At 41.7% G+C, this 20031-nt stretch overlaps 1 protein-coding gene across 2 annotated transcripts in view; it reads left to right on the plus strand.

Moving 5' to 3' along the window:
- The window catches only part of FAM188B (family with sequence similarity 188, member B), a 119218-nt gene that overhangs the window by 13255 nt on the left and 85932 nt on the right, over positions 1-20031 (plus strand). For both annotated transcript variants that reach the window (XM_008584917.1, XM_008584918.1), the window contains exons 2-5: positions 166-285; positions 3748-3983; positions 7196-7442; positions 11996-12423. In XM_008584917.1, coding sequence (XP_008583139.1) covers positions 166-285; positions 3748-3983; positions 7196-7442; positions 11996-12423 — 1031 coding nt within the window. The remainder of the gene's footprint in view (positions 1-165; positions 286-3747; positions 3984-7195; positions 7443-11995; positions 12424-20031) is intronic.

The following is a 20031-nucleotide window of genomic DNA, read 5'->3' on the forward strand; positions in this document are numbered from 1 at the left end:
TTATATAAAAATGAATTCTTAAGTCAGTTTTTGGTCCTCACAATATCCTGGAGGAAGGCAGGATAAGAATTATCCTAATGAACATCAGTAGTCTTTTGTTTATGCTCTGCTGACGGAAGGCTTTGATTTAAAATTGTAAACAGTGATTCAGATTTCTTCCCTCAGGGCTTAAAGAGGACATGTGTGACCATGGACCAGGAACGCCCACGCTCTGATCTCAGCATAAACAGCAGAAATGATCTTCGCAAGGTTTTGCATCTTGAATTTCTCTACAAGGAGAACAAGGTACATGCTTTTAAGTTGTGGTGTGGAGTTCTGGAACTGGGTTTCGCCCTGCTAGTGGTGGCAGGAGGTTTGGGGAGCTCCCCACCTGCCACATCTGCAGTCAGGGAGAAAGGGACCCAGCCAAGTGCTGACAAGTCCCCAGTGTGAGTGGGTTTTCAGCCCAAGGGTGTGTTGTGTGTGTGCGGTTGCGAGGCTCATTGTGAATGGAGCCTGTGGCTGTACCCAACCTCCCACACTTAGTCCCTGTGCTCCCTCCTCCCCACACAAGACTATTTTTAGTAACACTGGGCTTAAGAATATAGTATCTAGTTATGCTAAAATTTTCCATTCCCTTTCTGCCTAAGATTTTCCTTCTTCAGTTCTGAGTAATACCTTAGTCTTAAGTCTGCAGTGACACATAATTCAGCCAGAAGTGGGAATTTGGCTCAGCTAACCCAGGTGCCTTGGAGTTGAGGAAGTGAATGGAATAGCACTTCCTAGAGTGTGAGGGGCCTTCCTTGAATCCCCAGACTCGATCCCCCCACCTGCTGTTCCAGGATTTCATGGCACCATATAGTTTTCCTTTTTTTTGTGCTTATCAGTTTGTAATAGAATCATTGTGTGATTGTTTAGTTAGTATCTCCTGCTACCTTGGACTCAGAGAAAGTCCAGAGATGGCATCTTTTTTGTTCACTATTTTATCGATGAATTAGTCCATTTTCTGTCTCTTATAACAGAATACTTGAAACTAAGTAATTTATAAGGAAATTAAGTTTATTTCTTACAGTTTTGGAAGATGGGAAGTCCAAGGTCCAGGGGGCTCATCTGGTGATGGCTTTCTTGGTGGGAACTCTCTGCAGAGTCCTGTGGCCACACGAAGTATCACAGAGAGGGCTGAGCAAGAGCACATTTCCACCGGCTTTCTCCGCTCCTTGTAAAGTCACCAGTCTACTCCCTCATAACCCATTGAACCATTTACCCGTTAATAAATGAATGGGTTAATTCATTCATGAGGGCATAGTCCTCTAGATCCAGTCACCTCTTAAAGGCCCCACCTGTTGAATACCAGATTGAAGATTAAGTTCCAACATGAACTTTGGAGGGGACAAACATTCAAACTATAGCAAACCCCATGCTTAATGTGTTGTCAATGACGTAATGCATAGTTGATATGTATTTGTGCAATACATGAATGAATGGATGAAGCTACAATTCCAGCTTAGTTGCTCTTTCTGTTATGAAGACAGAATCTTCTTTTTTTTTTTTTCCTTTTTTGTCTTTTTTCGTGACCGGCAACGGATCGCAACCCTCAGTGTCGCGCCCGCACCGGACTGGGACCGGCAACGGGATCGCAACCCTCGGTGTTGCGACCGCACCTCGCTCAGCCAGTGAGCGGCCGGTCTGCATGTGGGATCCGAACCCTCGGCGGGAGCGCCACCGCGCTCCCAAGCGGTGCACTGTAGCAGAATCTTCTAATTTGATTAAAGAATGAGCTCTCCAGCAAATGTTGCCTGTGTTTGGGCAAAGTGTCATATTCAGAAAGTCATATAGTTTAGCATTTATTACAATTAAAAAAAAATCAATAAAATGGTGTCTCATGCAAAACAAAGAAGGGAAGACAGCCTGTTTGAAGTGGGGATGAGGAGGTCCTGTACTGTTGGCCTCTGGGCCAGCTTCTCAGGGCCTACCTAATTTACTTTTAAACTGCTTATCCAATGAGATCCCTCTTCCCTCTCTCCCTCTTCTCCCAGATTCAATGAACTATTTTGGTACATTGAGATTTTTTATGTAAATGTACTTTTACCTAATTCCACAGAAGTATCTTTGCCATTCAAGTTATTATATTTCCTCACCATAATATAGTCTCCCTAAGGTAACTTATCTTAAGATACTTAAGATATTTTCATTAGATCTTGATAAGTGCTCTATTTGATTTATTCATTAGTTATTAGTTGTTATACAATGAATTGGAGCCTATATTTTATAGAAAAATGTACTTATTAGTCTATCTATTGCATAATAATTTTGACATTCACTCAGGCACAAAGCTAGCTTAATTCAAGGAGAGCCCTGCAATTTAATGTTAATATTTACAATAACTTGTTTTTCCCTACTAGGTATATGCTAGATAAAAATGACTATGTAAAATGAGGTTTTGAAAAATGGTATCTAGATTCATATAAAGGCTGTGTCTATTGTGATCCAAGTGATGTAAAAAGCATAAGGTATAATTCAGGCAGTCCAGGGCCCTAAATCCCTCTTATTGAGAGAAAAAGCAAGAAGGCTGAAATAAATTATACAAATTAAGTAATATATTTTCCCCAATTCTCTTCATTGTAAGCTTCATTTAGACTTAGAGAAAATAGTTTTTTATTTGTATTTTTTTTTCTTATACTAAAAACAATAATGGAATTCTCCCTGATTTTGACTATCTGATAACTCTGTTGAATTTGGCCATAGCCCATTGGCTGTGGGTCCTGATCCTCGAGTTCTGCTGTGTAGATTGAAGAATAGAAGGAGAAGGGCTTGGCATCCTTGAGTGACCACTCTCTGCCAGACTTTTTTTGTCAGGTGCTTTACCACTCTGACTGCAAAGTCTCTGAATGCCCCATGTCTGGCCGCAGCTCAGTAGGGCCTAGGTGTTTCTGGGGAAGTGGACTGGGGACTGACACATGGCCAGGACCCTGAGGCCAGCTTGTGGATCGCTGCTTGGATAGCTGTGTCTGTCCAAATTACTTAGAGAATTTTAAAAGAAATCAGGGCTCCGTTCTTTGCAATTCTGGCTTAGTGAGTCTCAGCGGGGCATGGGAATCTGTATTTTAAAATATTTCAGAGGAAATATTTAGTGCAGGCAGGGCTGGAAAATACTAATATCATTTATTTCCGAAATCTATTACTACTAAAAGATTTCATTTATTTATTTATTTTTTAAGGCTGGGGTGTAAACTGAGTCAATCCTGAATGCCTCTTTAGGCCCTTAATCTTCTGCTTCAATTGTCTCTATAATTGCTACTTTCCCAATATTAAATGTGAAACTCACAAGCTAAGAAAATATTCAGGCCCCAAATGCTTATGAATCTGTAGAGTTAGTGTTCCCTTCAGACTTTTTTTTTTTTTTAATGAAAAGATGTATATTTTATGTAGTTACTCCTAAGAGAAAAAACAAAACAAAACAAAAAACCAGGAGGAAATTTGCTTGGGCATTCCTCTGTTCATATCACATTTTATTGTAATTGTTCATTGAATTGCCTGACTTGCATTGGATGCTAGTTCTTTTAGGGTAGAGATTTTGTCTTCACCTCTGTGTTCCTACCCAACACAATACCTGAAATATATAATAGGCAGCCAGTGAGTGCTTGCTGAAACATGTATGAATGAATGAGTGAGAAGTTAATAAACTTATGTCAAAGAATAGCCATCTTTTCCACCCTTCCCCTGAAGCTGTACATACAATTGATGATTCTCTTCCCCTTCCACTGATAGGCAAAGGAAAATCCTCTAAAAACAAACCTTGAACTCATTACCAGATACTTTCTTGATCACTTTGAAAATACTGCTAACAGTTTCACTCAAGAAACTACAATCCCTGCACTCTCGGTTCCGAAGAAAAATAACAAATTGCCGTTGAAGTGCTCAGAGACGACGCTGGTAAATATTTATGACCTGTCAGATGAAGATGCAAGATGGAGAACATCATTGTCAGAAACAAGCAAAGCCAGGTATCTCTTCCCATTTACTCTGGGTATTAGTTTCCTATTGCTACTGCTATAACAATTTACTGTAAACTTAGTGGATGTATCAGTCAGTATTCTCCAGAGAGACAGAAACAATAGAATACATGTGAATATAGATATGCATACAAAAAGAGGCTTATTTTAAGGAACTGGCTCATGCAATCATGTAGCTGGCAAGTCTGAAATCTGCGGGCAGGCTGGCAGGCAAGAAACTCAGACAGGATTTCTGTGTTACAGTTTTGAGGAACAATTCTTCCTTGGGAAATCTCAGTTTTATTTTTTATTTTTTTCCTTTTGTTAAGGCTGTTAACTGATAGGATAAGGCCCATCCACATCATTGAGGATAGTCTACTTAAAGTCAACTGATTACAAACGTTAATCGCATTTACAAAATACTTTCACAGTAACATCTAAATTAATATTTGACCAAAGAACTGGGCACCATAGTGTAGCCAGGTTGATGTATAAAATTTAACCCTCACAGTGGCTTAAAGCATTATGAATATACTGTTCTTGCAGTTTTGAAGGTCAGAAGTCCAAAATCAGTCTCAGTGGGCTAAAAACAAAGTGTTTACAGGGCTGATTCCTTCTGGAGGCTCAGAGGGAGAATCTGTTTCCTTGCCTTTTTCTGCTTCTAGAGGCCACCTATGCTTCTTGGCTCGTGGCCCCTTCCATCTTAAAGCACATTGTTCCAGCCTCTGCTTGTATCCTTATGTACTCTAACATTATGACTAACTTTCATCCTCCTGTCTCCTTCTAATAAGGACCCTTGTGATTATATTGGGCCCTACCAGATAATCCAGGATAATCTCCCCATCTCAAGATTCTTAACTTAATCACACCTACAAAGTCCCTTTACCATATAAGGTAACATATTCACAGATTCCAAGGATAAGGACATGGACATATTTGAGGAGGGGTCATTATTCAGCCTCCCACACTCTGTGCTTTCAAACTGTCTGTAGTGGAGCAATGTTATTTTCCTCTGGAGGCCATGAGAATGGACCACTTTATGATGGAGAATACTCATGATTCAAAATGTTTAAATTCCATGATTTGTAAGGCTCAGGGGCTTGCTTTGTTAGATTTTCTTAAAAACAGGGGTATAGTAATGTAAGAGGCAACAAAACACTGTAGAGATGGGAAAATCTGAAATATAAGGTCTTCTGGAAATCTCAGGAAGAAAATGAATTGGTATTCTTGATGAAACCTCTATTATCTGGAGAACAGTTACATTAAATCACAACCTTAATATACTGTGCGGAGTCACCAATAGTGAGTTTGACTTCCTGGGAATGGATATTTTCTTCTGGCTTTATAGAAAAACATTTCCTTTCCTGAGGATAGCTGAAGCTCAGGGCATGGATGTCAAGCTGCCAAAAGGTGGGGAGTATTCAAAATGAGTAAGTCAAGGCTTAAGATGTGAAAGCACGTGAGGGTGGATGAAGAAGACAGCTCCTCCTTTAAAGATCCTTACTGCATGGGTAGGAAATCAAATATTTCAGATACCATTTAAAAAGCAGCAATGATGTGGTTGAAGCTCTGACTCCCACCTAGTTACCCAAGCCGGAAACTTGGATGTTCTCTTCGACTCCTCCTTACCTGTCATTTCCTCCATCTTTGGATCCTGTCAGCTCTTCCTTCTTTCCCTGCCCCAAGGGCAGGGTCTCAACTCACGCTGCTGCCCTGTTTTCCTCGATAATTCTCATGGGCTCTTCCCTGGCCTCCAGACCTCTAGTCATCTTCTCAAATCCACCCTTGACCCAAGAGTGTATAAGTTTCTCACAAAACAAGTCTGGCCATGCCACTGTCCTGTCGAAAGGCCCTCAGAAGCTTCCTGCAGCTTTCAGGATAAAATCCAAACTCCTTAGGATAACATTGAAAGTCTCAAATATAACTAGACCCTCTGCTTACCTGAGTCCCACTTTACAGACCTCTGTGCTCAGGCCTGGGGTTCTCCCTGGGTATCTTCTGCTGTCTTAGTCTGTTTGTATTGCTGTAACCAAATACCACATCTACATAATTTATAAAGAATGAAAATTTATTTCTCATAGTTCTGCAGGCTGGGAAGTCCAAGATCAAGGCACTGGCAGGTTCGGTGTCTGGTGAGGGCTGCTCTCTGCTTCCAAGAAGATACCTTGAGCATTGTGACCTCACATGTGGAAGGGCAAATAGGGGGCCTAACGTACTTTTCGCTAGCCCTTTTACATGGCACTAATCCATTCACAAGGGCTCTCTTAGTCACTTTCCAAAGACCCCACCTCTCAATACCACCACAATGGAGATTAAGTTTCAACATGAATTTTGGAGGGGACACAAACCTTTAAACCATAGCACCTGCCTACTCAGACTCAGGTGTTGCCTCCACGGGAAGCCCTTCTAGGTTTCCCCAGGCTGGTTCCAGTCCCTTCCTCTGCTGACATACCCCCATCACAGCACCCATGACTGCTCCTCTCCTATGTGACCCAGGACTTGGTAAGCAGCTTGGCATAGAGTAGGTGCCAATATCCATTTATGCCAGAGTCCAGTGGCAGAAAATAGCCAAGTCTGTGTCCGAGGAGTGCTGGCTTCTGAGTGGTCACAGGTCGATTCCTCTTTACTTGGGTCCCTTGCTTTGTCTCTTGGGCTCCCCCCATGTTTGTTCTTTCTCACTCCTTGCTTGCTCCCACTGTCTCTCGCCTTCTTCTGCTCTCTTCACATGCTTTTGCTTGTTCTCTCTCTCTCACACACAAACACACTACACAGACACCCCTCAGAAAAGAAGCCATTGGCACACCTGACTCTACCTGAGCAGTTGGGGGATGCCCAGTTTGCCATGTGTCTTACCCAGCACTCTCAGTGGTGTGCAGTAAGGCTGGACCCCACAGGTCAGTGACTGTATGCAAGGGTTAGTTTCCTTAACTACTCTTATCTGGAAAACCAAGGATGCTCTTTAGTTTTAAGGATTTGAGGGATCCAGTCATGGATCATCTGATTTTGTTTGCTTGTTTACTGGTCTTATGTTGTAGGCCAGACTTGCCCTGATACCAAAGTATTTTCTGTTCCTTACCTTTCATGATAAAGCATTGGCTGGTTAGAAATCATCAGGTATTTATTAATGGGCTTACAATGCATGCCCATTGAATGTGGAATTTATTATCATTGTTACTGATTCTTTTTGGGGGGTCTGGTTTTATGGAAATATTCCTTTTTTGCAGACATGACAGTCTTGATGGGGATGTACTTGGTAATTTTGTATCATCCAAAAGTTTCCCGCACAAAAGTAAGCCCATGCAGACGGTCCCTGGGGAAGGCCTCTTCGTGGCTTCTGCGTGGGAGAAGATGGAAAAGCTTCACTCGTTGGAGCCTTCCTTGGATGTGAAGAGGACAGGAGAGAAGACCAGGCCAAAGTCTGGCTTGATTGTGCGAGGCATGATGGCCGGGCCCATCGCCAGTTCCCCACAGGTGGGGCTGCTGCTTTCTCTGTTGTCATTAGACAGTAGAGTGAGGACTGGACCAGGCTAAGGCACTGCCTGGGTTTAATTGCGGGTGTCCCACAGGAATGTCTAAGAAGGGAGGAATCTGTGTACCTCTTTTCTTCCTAGCTCTACTGTCAATGACTTGCAGGGCCTTGAGCAGGCTTCTTCTCCTTCCCTGCCCTCAGTTTATCCATCTTGTCTAAGAGGTGGATGCCATAGTTTTATATTTTTTTGCTGAGTGAGAACGCACCTACCCAGCTTTGTCTTTGCAATTCACGAATGGGGGACCTATTCAAGTCTAGAGAACATCTTAAAAAAATTTTTTAAAACATGATAGTTCAAAGGGAATAGAAACTCTAATCCTTATAGTTTCATTTGTTCTGCTTTTATTTTTTTCTCTTTCAAAAGAAGCAATCTTAAAATTTAACATCATTGTTTTATAGTCTTCCTTAAGGAGGGACCATGGTAGGGTCCTCTTAGGCAGGGAGACTAAACCAAACAAAAGGGCAAATGTGGAAGAAGTTTACGAAACAGCAAAGGGAAAAAAAAGCAAAATCAAAATTCATTTGGAATAGGACACAAAGAAGTGGATTCTCTCTCTGCCTCTGCCTTGATCTTGTGGGATCTTTGGTCAAGGTTTTTATTTCTCTTGGTGTGGTCTCTTGCTAGACCAGTTGCGTGAGGCCCCTTTAGGCTCTGAGACTTCGGTGGTCTCGTGTCACACAGTTTTGGTGCCCAGATCAAGGAAGAGGGAACCTGCTCCCCTCTGTGGCTCAGGCCATGTCCCATTCTGGGTGTCTTGTCCTTGAAGAAGGACATTCATAAAACTAGAACCATATCCAGAGGAAAGGGACCAGGAAGGTGAAGAGTTTAGATGAAATGAAAAGATTTGAAGTTTAATCTTGTGAGGAGGAGTCTTGTGGGAGGTTGGCGGGATGGAAGAGATCTCTTCAAATATGGAGGTAGGAATGGCCTGCATCCATGTGAGATGAGCCCTGTTAGCCATCTCGAGCGTAGCCTGTAAGCCTCCGAGAGCAGGGACTCTGTCATGCTTGTGTATCGCGCATGCTGTGTGCCTGCTGGTCTTTGTTGATTGAGTGGTGTAGCCCTGCCTGGTGGCTCGAGGTAGCGCAGCTGGTACAGTGGCAGAGGGTGGGATGAGGAGCTTTTGGTCAGTCAGAGCTGCCTTGGCAGTGGGACAGGTTGTTTTGCAAGGGACTAGACTAGTTTTGTCAAGAAGCAACTAGATCCCCAATCTGCTGCAGATGCTGTAGAAGGGGCCCTGTCTGATTGAGAGTGTAGACTATATTAGCAGTTCCTCAGACTTTTTAGTCTCAGGGTTTCTTTATATTCTTAAAATTATTGAAGAGCCCAAAGAGCTTTTGTTTATATGGGTTGTGTCTATTGACCTTAACTGTATTAGAAATTAAAACTGAGAAATTAAAAAATATTTACTTACTGAATCATTAAAAATAATAGTACTGGGCCGACCCCGTGGCTCACTCGGGAGAGTGCAGCGCTGGCAGCGCAGCAGCGCTCCCGCTGCGCTCACTGGCTGAGCGCAGTGCTGGGTGACACCAAGCCAAGGGTTGTGATCCCCTTACCGGTCACAAAAAAGAAAAAAAATAATAATAGTACTAATGCAACATATTTTTAATGCAACATTTTTTAATGAAAAAAAACCACTATATTTTCCAAAAACAAAAAATTCATGAGATTAATAGCATTGTTTTACGATTTTTTTTTGCAAATCTCTCTAACATCTGGCTTAGTAGAAGACAGTTTGAATCTCACATTGGCTTCTGCATTGAGCCTGTTGCAATATGGTGGTTCGGTTGAAGTGTATGAAGAAAATCTGGCCTCGCCCGGATAAGCAGTTGGAAAAGAGAAAAGTATTTTAATAGCCTTTTCAGAAAACAGTAGGTTCTTTGATACTGTGACAAAACTAGACAAGTTGTTTCTTAATGTGGCATCAAACCATATCAATGAACTTTTTGTATTTTAGCAATTCCCATTGGTCTGTCTTGCACTTTAAATCTTTCACCCCTGCATGATTTAGTAACATGACGCATTGATCATTTGGAAAATATTGGTTACTGAGTTATACAGATCTTCCAAATGTGAACACATTTCATCACACAAAAAAAACACACCAAAAAATCACATTTGTTGATATTACCACCCAACGCATCAGAAAAGTTTTTAAATATTTTGAAGACCTTGAGCTTACAGTGGCAGATACAAGTGTTCCAAAATTCTTACTTTTACCTGACAGCTTATGTTTTATCACTGACCACAATATACCATTTGCTTGCCTTGAAGTGACAGCCTCAGTTTATTTTCAGGAAAATGCCTGCCAAATACGCAAGTCTGAATAACCATAGCTTGTCTGTCTGTAGTTCCATGAAAACCCAGCAGGCTCACCCACAACTTGCCCGGTCGTGGAAGAGCTAACCGCGATTCCCCAAATGCAGCAGAGTGCTGTGTGTACCTCCCATTTTGTCACACAGAATATTGAAGAGATGTGTGCTGTAGGGACTAGATTGGATAAAATTAATAATTTTTATGCTTCAACATGGACATTCTCAAGTAAAATTAGCATTTTATTTATTTACATTATTGCAAGTACATGGCGGTGAAGAATACCTTGAATGCTAGTAACGTTTGGTGTGACTGCCTTGAGTCATGCTCAGGGCCAGCAGCTTTCCCTACTGTTGCTTTGTATGCAAAGTGAAGACAGTGAAAAAGGCAAATTGTGTGATATTATTACTATGGAAATAGTTCTGAGATCCCTAAAAGGGTCTGGGAACCTCTAGAGGTCAGCAGACCACACTTTGAGAACTGGTGTACCAGATGAATGCCAGGGTCCTGTCCTACCGTGACATTTTAATCATTAAGTGCATGCAGTTGAGATCCCTCCATAACTGTGATGTGAGAGGAATGACTTGGACCTGCTTTACTGCCCAGCTCATTGCTGCAAACTTCTCTTTTTGGTACTTGTTTTGGCAGGTGAGGTTTTCCCCTGGGGTATTTGAATGCTGTGAAGGACACTGAAGGATGGGTTGTTGTAGAATTTCACCAGATTTTCTGGAAGGTGTTTGTACCTTGGCCATACTTATTGGTTGCTCAAGAGAAAAGAGCCAAGGATTGCTAGGTATTTCATCATTTTTTCCTACTAGATTAGCTTTGCACTTAAGGATGGGGTAAGAGGCTGGGCTCCCTGCAGCAGCTCCAGCTCCCCTAAGCCAGAAGTTTGGGTCTCCTTGGGAACGGTGATTAATGTCTTCCTTACTCTGTGTGGAGGATGCCCTGCATGGCTTTTAGAGGAGGTTTATAGTGCCTTAGTAATTTCCACTAGGCTAGAACACTACAGAATTAGCTTTCTTTATTTCAGCCCAAGCTTTACCATCTGGCCCTGGATTCTTTCTGGAAATGCTGAGAGGTCCAGAAATCTAAACCAAAGCAAAACGTAGTTGATCTGTTTTTTGCTCCTCCACCCTCCCTCCCTGCCCACTGATTAGTAACAACATGAGTTCCCAATTCATCAGATAATCACTGATAGTAAGAGAGGACAATTCAGTTGACTTCTTTGGAATTGCTTCATTTCGAAAACTAAGCAAATCTTCAGTGCTTAATTAGGTACAAGCTACTGAGCTGGGAGTTCTGTGGACACCATAGATGAGTGAGGAGTGGCCTCTGCCCTTCCTGGTCTACCGTCAGGACAAGGTTAGGACTGTCCATAAGTGGGGATGGGGCAAGCAAGTGTTGGAGTGGTGACATTTGCTGACTGCTGTCTCTGTGCTAGTGCCTTACACCTATCGCACTTAATCCTTACCCCGATCTTGTGGAGATAAGCACTACAGGTCCCCTTGTCCCTTGTCCAAAGCCTTTGGGCCACTTGTGTTTTGGACTTACAACTTTTTTCTTTTCTTTTTTGTTTTTTTAATTTCAGACAGGAAGTACAGTGCATAAACTACAAACCACATAACACAGGTGGTAGGAGCACCCTGTAAGCAAAAAAGCATTAACATTTCTGCCACTAAACATAAGAATATTCACACTTTAAAAAGACTATAAGCAAACTCCCAGCAATTAAGAATCTGCTACAGGATTTCAGAAGAAACTTTCACTTTCAGAGGTTTTGGGATTTAGAAATGAGAGGTAATGGATTGTGGACTGGTTATATCACAGGTGGGAAAGTGAGGGACAGAGAAGTTAAAAAACTTGCCATGGGTGACACAGCTGGTAGGTGGTGATGGGGAATTAAAAACCGGAGTGACAGCTTTACCTGCTACTTGAGCCTGCTCTCTGTGAGGGGTGTGAGAGAAAGGCCCAGGTGCTCTGGGCGTTCGTGTGGGCAGGCTGTGTACCTGTGACAGCATCACAGATGCGGGAGCACTTGAGTAGCACCTCAAAGAGTAGGTTGGCAGGACATTCCTGGGGGAGGGGACAACATGGGCAAATGCTTGAAGTGGGATGAAGCATCTTTCCGGCTCCTCTTGAAGGGGTTCCTCACTGCTGTGTCCTTGCCCCTTTCAGGATTCTTCCTGCAAGCGCTCTCTGAGGCGGTCCCCAGCCCTGAGCAGCACCACCCAAGCCCAGGATGAGGACAGCCGGAAGGGGCCCGAGCTCCCTGCACATACCCCAGCCTGTCCAGCCCCACAGCAGGGTCTGGCTTTGAGCGATGGCTCCACCACCAGGAACCCCCTGGGCCAGCTTAACGAACTGACCATGGAAATGCATAAAACCACTCCAGGCAGCACTCCCCACCTGGCCAGTAAATGGCTGCCCCAGCATGATAGGGCCAGGTGGCAAGATCTTTCAGAGGACTGCCCAGCAGTGGATGGCAGCACAGATGTGGACAGGATGCCCTTCAAATTCTACTTGCCTGGTGGGAATTCCAGGATGTCCCAGCAGAGGCTGGAAAGAGCGTTCAAACGGCAGGGTAGCCAGCCCCCACCTCTCAGGTGAGCATGCTGTGCCAAAGGGCAGCTTTTCAAAAGAAGTGCCACCTCTCACTGTGTCTGGGCATAATGGCTTCCAAGCCCTTCTAGGGCTCCAGGGTCTCTCACATCAAACCTGTGAAGTAGGAAAGACAGGTTGATTCTGGTCGATCAGGAAGAGAACTGAGCCCAGAGCTGCAGGAGAGTTTCCCTCGGCCCTGCTCCCTTCTTCCCAAAGTTGCAGAAGACTTTAGCAGATGGCCCTAAATGCACCTGCAGCAGCCTGGCCAGGCTGACATGGATATGAGATGTTTCCTGTGGGAGGCCAGAGTTTCGACAATGAATCAGCTCCCACAAGGAGCTGTTTTTATTTTAGGCATTGTTTTTATTTTATTTCATTTTACCCTGTCCTTACTTTTATTCTTTCATGATAGGCCTTGATGATTCCTATACTGATTGATTTTTGAGTGATAAACCAACCTTACATTCCTGGAATAAACCCCACTTTGCTATGATATATTTCTTTTTATGTATCATTGGATTTGATTTATTAATATTTTGTGTAGGGTTTCTGTGTCTAAGTTCATGAAGGAGATTGGCCAGCAAATTTCCTCTCTTGCTACAGCCTTGTTAGGTTCTGGTACCTAGGTTATGCTAGAAGTGGTCCCTGTTTTTCTATTCTCTTGAAGAGTTAGTGTAAGATTGGTTTTATTTCTTCCTTAAATATGTGGAAGAATTTACTGGAAAAGACTACTGAGAATTGAGTTGAAAGGTTTTAAATTATGTATTCAATTAAAAAATTGTTTAATTCAAATTTTCTATGTCTTTTGTTGGTTTGGGCAAGTTGTATTTTTTTGAAGGAATTTGACAATTTTATCTATATTTTAAATTTATTGGCATAAAATTGTATAATTACAATATCCTGTTACTATCATTTTAAAGTTTGTAAGATCTACAGTGATGTCTCAGTTTTACTCCTGATATTGGTAATTTGTTTTCTCTTTCTCTCTGTCTCTCAACTAGTCTTACTAGGGGTTTATCAATTGTATAATATTTTGAAGAACCAACTTTTGGCTTTATGTGTTTGTTTTCTATTTCATTGATTTCTGCTCTTATTTTTATTCTGTCCTTCATTCTTCTTTCTTTGCTATTATTTCCAGTTTATTGATATGGATCTTAAATAACTGATTCTCAACTTTCTTTTGTAATGATCTTTTAAGGCTACAAATTTTCCTCTAACTTATGCTTTGTCTGTTTTCTACAAGTTACTATGTTATGTATTCATATAATTTAGTTAAAATCTTTTCTAATTCCCATTGTCATTTCTTCTTTGATCCATGTGTTATTTAGACATATGTTGACAAATTCGAAACATTTGGGGGTGTTTTTCTGGTTATTTTGTTTTTGATTTCTAGCTTATATTCTACTCTGATGACATATGTACTATTAATGATTTCAATCCTTTGATGTTTGTTGAGATTTCCTTATGGTCCAGCATATATTTAAACCTCATCTCTTATAAGCAGAACAAATGTATTTGGAAATTTTAACCCAGTCTGATAATTTATTTTAGTTGGAATAATTATTGCATTTACATTTTCCTTCTGCCTGAAAAACTTCTGTAGTATTTCTTTAGCAGATGTCTTAAATTTTTTTTTCCAGTTTTTGTTTGGAAATGTCTTTATTTTGCCTTTATTTTTGAAGGTATTTTTAATGGATATAGAATTCTAGAATGGTAGTTTATTTTCTCAGTACTTTAATTATGTCACTCCATTGCCTTAGGCTTTCATCATTTCTGTTGATAAGTCAGTTGACAGTTTTATTGTTGTTTCTTTGAAGGTAATGTGTCTTTTAAAAAAAAGAACTCTGGCTTCTCCCCCTACCTCCCAACTTCTTTTAAGATTTTTTTCTTTCTTTTTAAAAAAAAATTTTGTTCCCTGATCATGCTATTTATTTATTTTTATTGAAATATAATTGATTATACATATTTATGTGGTAGAGAGTTGACTATCAGTATTTATGTACAATATGTGATGATTGAATCAGTATTATTAGTGTGTTCATCATTATAAAACGTAATTATTCTTTGTATCCATTACCCAGTTCCTCTCTTCCCTTCCCCCTTATTTATTTTTGAATTGACACTGTATTTAGTATACATATTTATGGGGTACAGAGTTATATTTCAATACATCTATACAATGTGAGATGATCATGATTTTTTCTTTCTTTGATTTCCAATGGTTTGACTATGATGTGCCTAAATGTGGTTTCCTTTGATGATTCTGCTTGGGATACATAAAATACCTTTCATCAGTTCTGAAAATTATTGTCTATTCACTTTTTAAATACTGCTCTCATCCCATTCTCTCTTTTCTGTCTTGGGACTCCAGTTACACATGTAATAGATCTTTTAACTGTATTTATGTTCTATAGCTTTTTAAAATATTTTTTCCTATTTTTTATGTCTTTCTTTCTCTGTACTTCCATCTGGGTATTTTCTCTTTGTCTTCTAATTCATGTTTCTTCTCTTTTATCATGTCTAATATACTATTTAATTTACCTAATAAATTCTTAATTTTAGTTATTTGAGTTTTCCATTTTAGAATTTCTATTTCCTTTTTAAAATAGATCTTAGTTGTTTTTAGAATTCTCAATCTTTTCCCTTATTTTCTTGAGCATATTATTCATCAGCATTTTAAAGTCCCCATCTAGCAACTCTGATATCTAGATCACCTGTGGGTCTGTTGCTATTGCCTATTTTTCACTTCTTTGATCATTTTATCCTATTTCTTTGCATTTCTGGTAATTTTGATTGAATCCTAGACATCTTGTATGAATAATTGTATAGGCTCTGGTTAATGTTATCTTCCTCCAAAGAGGATTTAATTTCCTCTCGGTAGATATGACTCTCTTACTAGTTTAGACTTTGTAAAATATCGTTCTGTTATTTGTCTAATAACTTTGTTCATTATGTCCTTCACTGAACAGAATTGCTTAATTTTGGCATAATCAATCTCATGTTTGCCACATGATTTACATTTTTAAAGTTTTAAGTTTTTTCTTGCTTTTGGGTTTCAGTGATATCCTCCTATGTTTTTTCTATTAACTTTATAGTCTTAGCTTTCACATTTAGGTGTTAAGTCTTTTGCATTTGTTGGGATGAAATGATCCACTTTCATTTTTCTCTGTTTAGTAAGACAGTTATCCCAGTACTAACTACTCTGCATTCTCTTCTTTCCCATTGGTTCGTGAAGCCACCTTAACTCTTTACAAAGTTCTCATGTAGACATGGGTTTTGACTCTTGAGCTCTCTATTCTGTTTCATTGATCTTTTTGTTGATTTCTTTATTTAGTTTTTTTTCCCCTAAAACCACATGACCATACTTTTGATTATTAAGGACTTCTAGTTGTAGCTTAGTATTTTGGTAGGGCCAGTCCTTCTCCCCCGTACTTTTAGGGTTGGCATAGCTACATACAGGTCTTTATAATTTTTATAGGCTTTTTTTTCCTGTTTGCCCAGCGTGTCTAACTCGTTCCTGCATGTGGGAGAACTGGCTTGTTCTCTTGTTGCAAGGCTGCTCCCAAATCATCTCATGACTGTCTCTTTCTTGTTAATCAGGTGTTCTGTACTCAGAGTGGTTTTCTTTGACTAACTTCATCTCCGCCCCTTCATCTCCACCCTGTTTTATTGTTTTTACAGTATGTATCGTAACCTGAAATTATTTAACTTATTTATAGTGGTCCCCCCTTATCCTTGGGGGATATGTTCTAAGACCCCCAGTGGATGCCTGAAACCATGGATAGTACTGAATCTGTATGTATATAGTGTGCTCTTTCCTATATATACATACCTATAATAAAATTTAATTTATAAATTAGGCACAGTAAGAGACTAACAACAATAACTAATAATGAAATAGAATAACTGTAACTATATACTATAATAAAAGTTATGTGAATGTGGTCTCTCTTCCTCTCTCTCAAAATACCTTATTATACTGGATTCACCTTTTTCTTGTGTTAAAGAAGGGATGGAACAGGACAGTGTGAGATTTCATCGTGCTACTCAGAATGGCACCTAATTTAAAACTAACAAATTGTTTATTTCTGGAATTTTTCATTTAATATTTTCAGACTGCAGTTGACTGCAAGTAATAGAAACTGGAAAGCGAAACTGCAGATAAGAGGGAACTACTGTACGTATTTGTTACTTGTCTCCTCTGTAATAGATTACAAGTTTCATAAGCACAGGGGCCTTTATATTCCCTGCACCTAGAATAGTACCTGGTACACTGAAGACACTCAATGAATATTTGTTTAATACTACTACTACTAGCAACAATAGCAATAAGAATATCAAAACTTTTTATATTGGCGTTTAGGGAAAGTTACATTCTTTTTTTTTTGAAAGTTACGTTCTTAATTCTCATAAAAAGTTCTATGAGGGAAGTACTGTTAAACCCCCATTTTACAGATGAGAAAACTCACTCAGAGAAGTTACTTTATTTGCCCAAGTTTATACACCTAGGATGAGGCAGAGCAGGGATTTGAACCCAGGAAACAAGCTTGAGTCTAGTGAGTGCATGGATGAATGTTGTCACCTCTCTCCCCGGGTGAAGAACTTTTCCACAGCCTTGAGATGGTGACTGGTTTCAGCTGGAACACCTGCAGCACTGGGGAGCTCCATGTTTCTTGCAGCACTTTTGCATGATCCTGTTAGAAAGTCTTCTTGCTGAGTTAAAATCTGCTTGCCTGTAGTTTCACTCAGAGGGCCTTATCTTGCCCCCTCAGTGCCAGAACAAGTTTGCACTGGAAAAGAGAAAAATACCCACTGCAGATGGGTGAGAGCATTCCCAGACTGTGTAGTGACCTGGGACAAACGGACAGAGAAGTGGCTATAGCAGGAGCAGGAGGCCTGGGTCTTCCATCCTCACTCTCCACACATCCTGGTAGACCCCCTGGGGTGGGTCATTTTCTCTCTGGGCTTCAGTGTCCCTGACTGTAAAATCTGGCCACTGGGTAGATGATTTCCAAGCATCCTTCCAGCTCATGTATCTTGTTCGCCTAAGAGTCCTACTTCCAGAGCTATTCTGTGCCCTGTGCTTCAATCACCAGATATTTACTGAGTACCTACTGTTTACAGGGCACTTATGCTCTGGAGTCTGACGGCCTGGACTGGCAAAACTACTCTGTTGTGGCCTTGGACCAGTCATTAAACCCTTAAGAGATGGTATGAACTGTGTCTTCTAGGAAGAGGGTAGCAGGTAAAAATACTTCCGCAGCCCCCTCCCCACCAATACCAGGCAAAGCATAAACCAGCATGTTTAACGTGTGTTTAATAGTGTTGACCTTTCTATTGCTCAATCAACAAACATCTCTGACAACCCACTTATGCCCTATTTGCTGGGCACCATGCTAGGCACTTGTGTGTTATATTTTCACATTTGCTCTTTATAATAATCCACTGAGGCAGATGTTATTGTTGGGGTTTTTTAGAAGGGGGGTTTCCATTAAAAAGTACCTTTTTCTCCTCCTGAGTTCTGAACAAATTGATAAATGAAACAAAGGGTATCATGCAGATTGGGGCTAGATATAGCATTTTTGTGATTGTGCAAGGTGGAAGTAGAGGACAGAGCAAGTTGTAGACAGTTGGAAGTGGACAGTCTTCTGCCTCATTGCAAGCCCAGGGCAGTTCTCCTCCCATGGCCACACAGTGGGAGGGCAAAGCTGAGCCTGACATGCTGCTTTTATTTTCTACCAAATTTGCCAGTGAGCTAAGGCACACTTCCACCCTTAGGGCAGTGTAAGTAAAGGGAAGGAGAATGGCTGGGAGGGGTAGACCTATAGAGCTCTCTCCAGATGCCCGCAAAACACTGACAGTTGAGAGCAAGCATTCCCCCACCCCAGCAATTATTATCCTCATTTCACAGATGAGGAAGCTGGGCACAGAAAATTTAAGGAACCTGACAACATTCTGGGTGGATGCAGGCCCAGGGGCTCACAGTTTGGTGAATGGAATGTGGGCAGTTCTCTCTCATTCCCTCAGTCAGGCATCTTTGTGCAGTGCACTTACTGCATAACTGTACATAGCACAGGGCCAAGGCAGTCTCATTTGCTAAATGAATCTGCACCCCTGGCCTTCCCCAAACCGTCTCCATCAGTGTTCCCATCCCCCCATTGTTGTTTAATTCAACTCAATAAACATGAGTCTGAGTCCTGGTGTGTCCCAGGTCCTGGGAGCTCCTCAAGGTGAGACAGACATGTGCATATATAGCATGAGAAAGTCCTGGGAGATGACATCAGGGCTTGCTTGTATGCACAGCACCCGCTCTATCACTTGCCCCTAAGAAGCTGGGGGAAGGGTGGCTGTGTGGGGCCTTTACTGGGCCTCACAACATCAGGCTTAGGGACAGCCCTGGAAGTTACACCTGGGGCAAGAGTAGGGGGAGTGAGCATATATCCTGGAGTAGGGTTAGGGGGCAGGTGGAAGACGTGCTGAGATGTAAGGGGATGCAAATGTCTGTGCAGTCAGGCCCTCCTGACTCCCTCTCCTAGATCTTACCCCGGGAGCTGAAGGGACTATTTTCTGGTTCGATTTTTGTTTCTCTTCTGTGTCATTTGATCTCCAAACTTAGAAAATATGTCACCTGGGCTCTTTTGGATGGGGTTGTGTCTGTTTGGGAACATCTGTCATTTGTCACTGGCTTGTCAGGGCTGCCCTTGCTGGATCACTTTAACCATCACTCAGAACCGTGGGGACTTGGGCCCTGACCTGGGAGGTATCTAACCCCTGCTCCTCTCTGCTTCTTGCTGTAGTGCTGTGTTCAGTGCAGGGGAGACATGTTCTGCAGATCTTGCTATTGCCCACACTTCTGGCCCAGAGTACACCCATGAGAAACCTTAGGTCAGGATAAAGAGCATGGGAGAGGTGACTCTATGTGAGTCCCCAGAGCTGTGTGTTCCAAGCCTGCTGTGGCACCTGGTGAAACTTGATCGTTTGTTTGGAAGTGACCTCACCTATGTTGCTCACAGCCCTCTCTGTCATCTGTCTGAGAGTTCCTCAGAGTGAGTTTCTGGTAGATGGCCACATGGACCCTGCTGTGGTTGATTTTCTGCAGCTTAGTTCAAAACACGTCATGCTGGGCATCTGGCCACAGGGACCGGCCTTCCAGTTATGGTTTCCAGGTGTGGGCACACGCTGCACAAGTTTCAGTCACTTTTTGCTTGGTCTTGTTCAGAGGTGTGGGGGTGACTACAAACATGGAATTGAGAAGAGTTGTCCTCCTTTGGGAATGCAGCAATGGCAGTGGCCACAGCAGCAGCATGTAAGTGCCAGGGCTCCTGAGCAAATGTGTGACCCTCACGTGGCTTGAGTTGTGGGGCCTTAGGATCCAGGGGTGCCAAGACATGAAGTCCTATGGTACAATGGGGGTGCCGAGGCCCAGAGAGTGACACGGACCTCTTCAGGGTCATACAGGCCACTAGGTAGGATCAGGGACTAGATGGGCCTGATGGTATAGTCAAATAGGGGGTGTATTAGTTTCCTATTGCTGGTGTAGCAAATTACCATGGACTTAGTGGCTTGAAAACTACACACATTTATTATCCTACTGTTCTGGAGGTCAGAGG

The sequence above is a fragment of the Galeopterus variegatus genome, unplaced genomic scaffold, assembly GCF_000696425.1.
Source record: "Galeopterus variegatus unplaced genomic scaffold, G_variegatus-3.0.2 Scaffold3405, whole genome shotgun sequence".
NCBI lineage: Eukaryota > Metazoa > Chordata > Mammalia > Dermoptera > Cynocephalidae > Galeopterus > Galeopterus variegatus.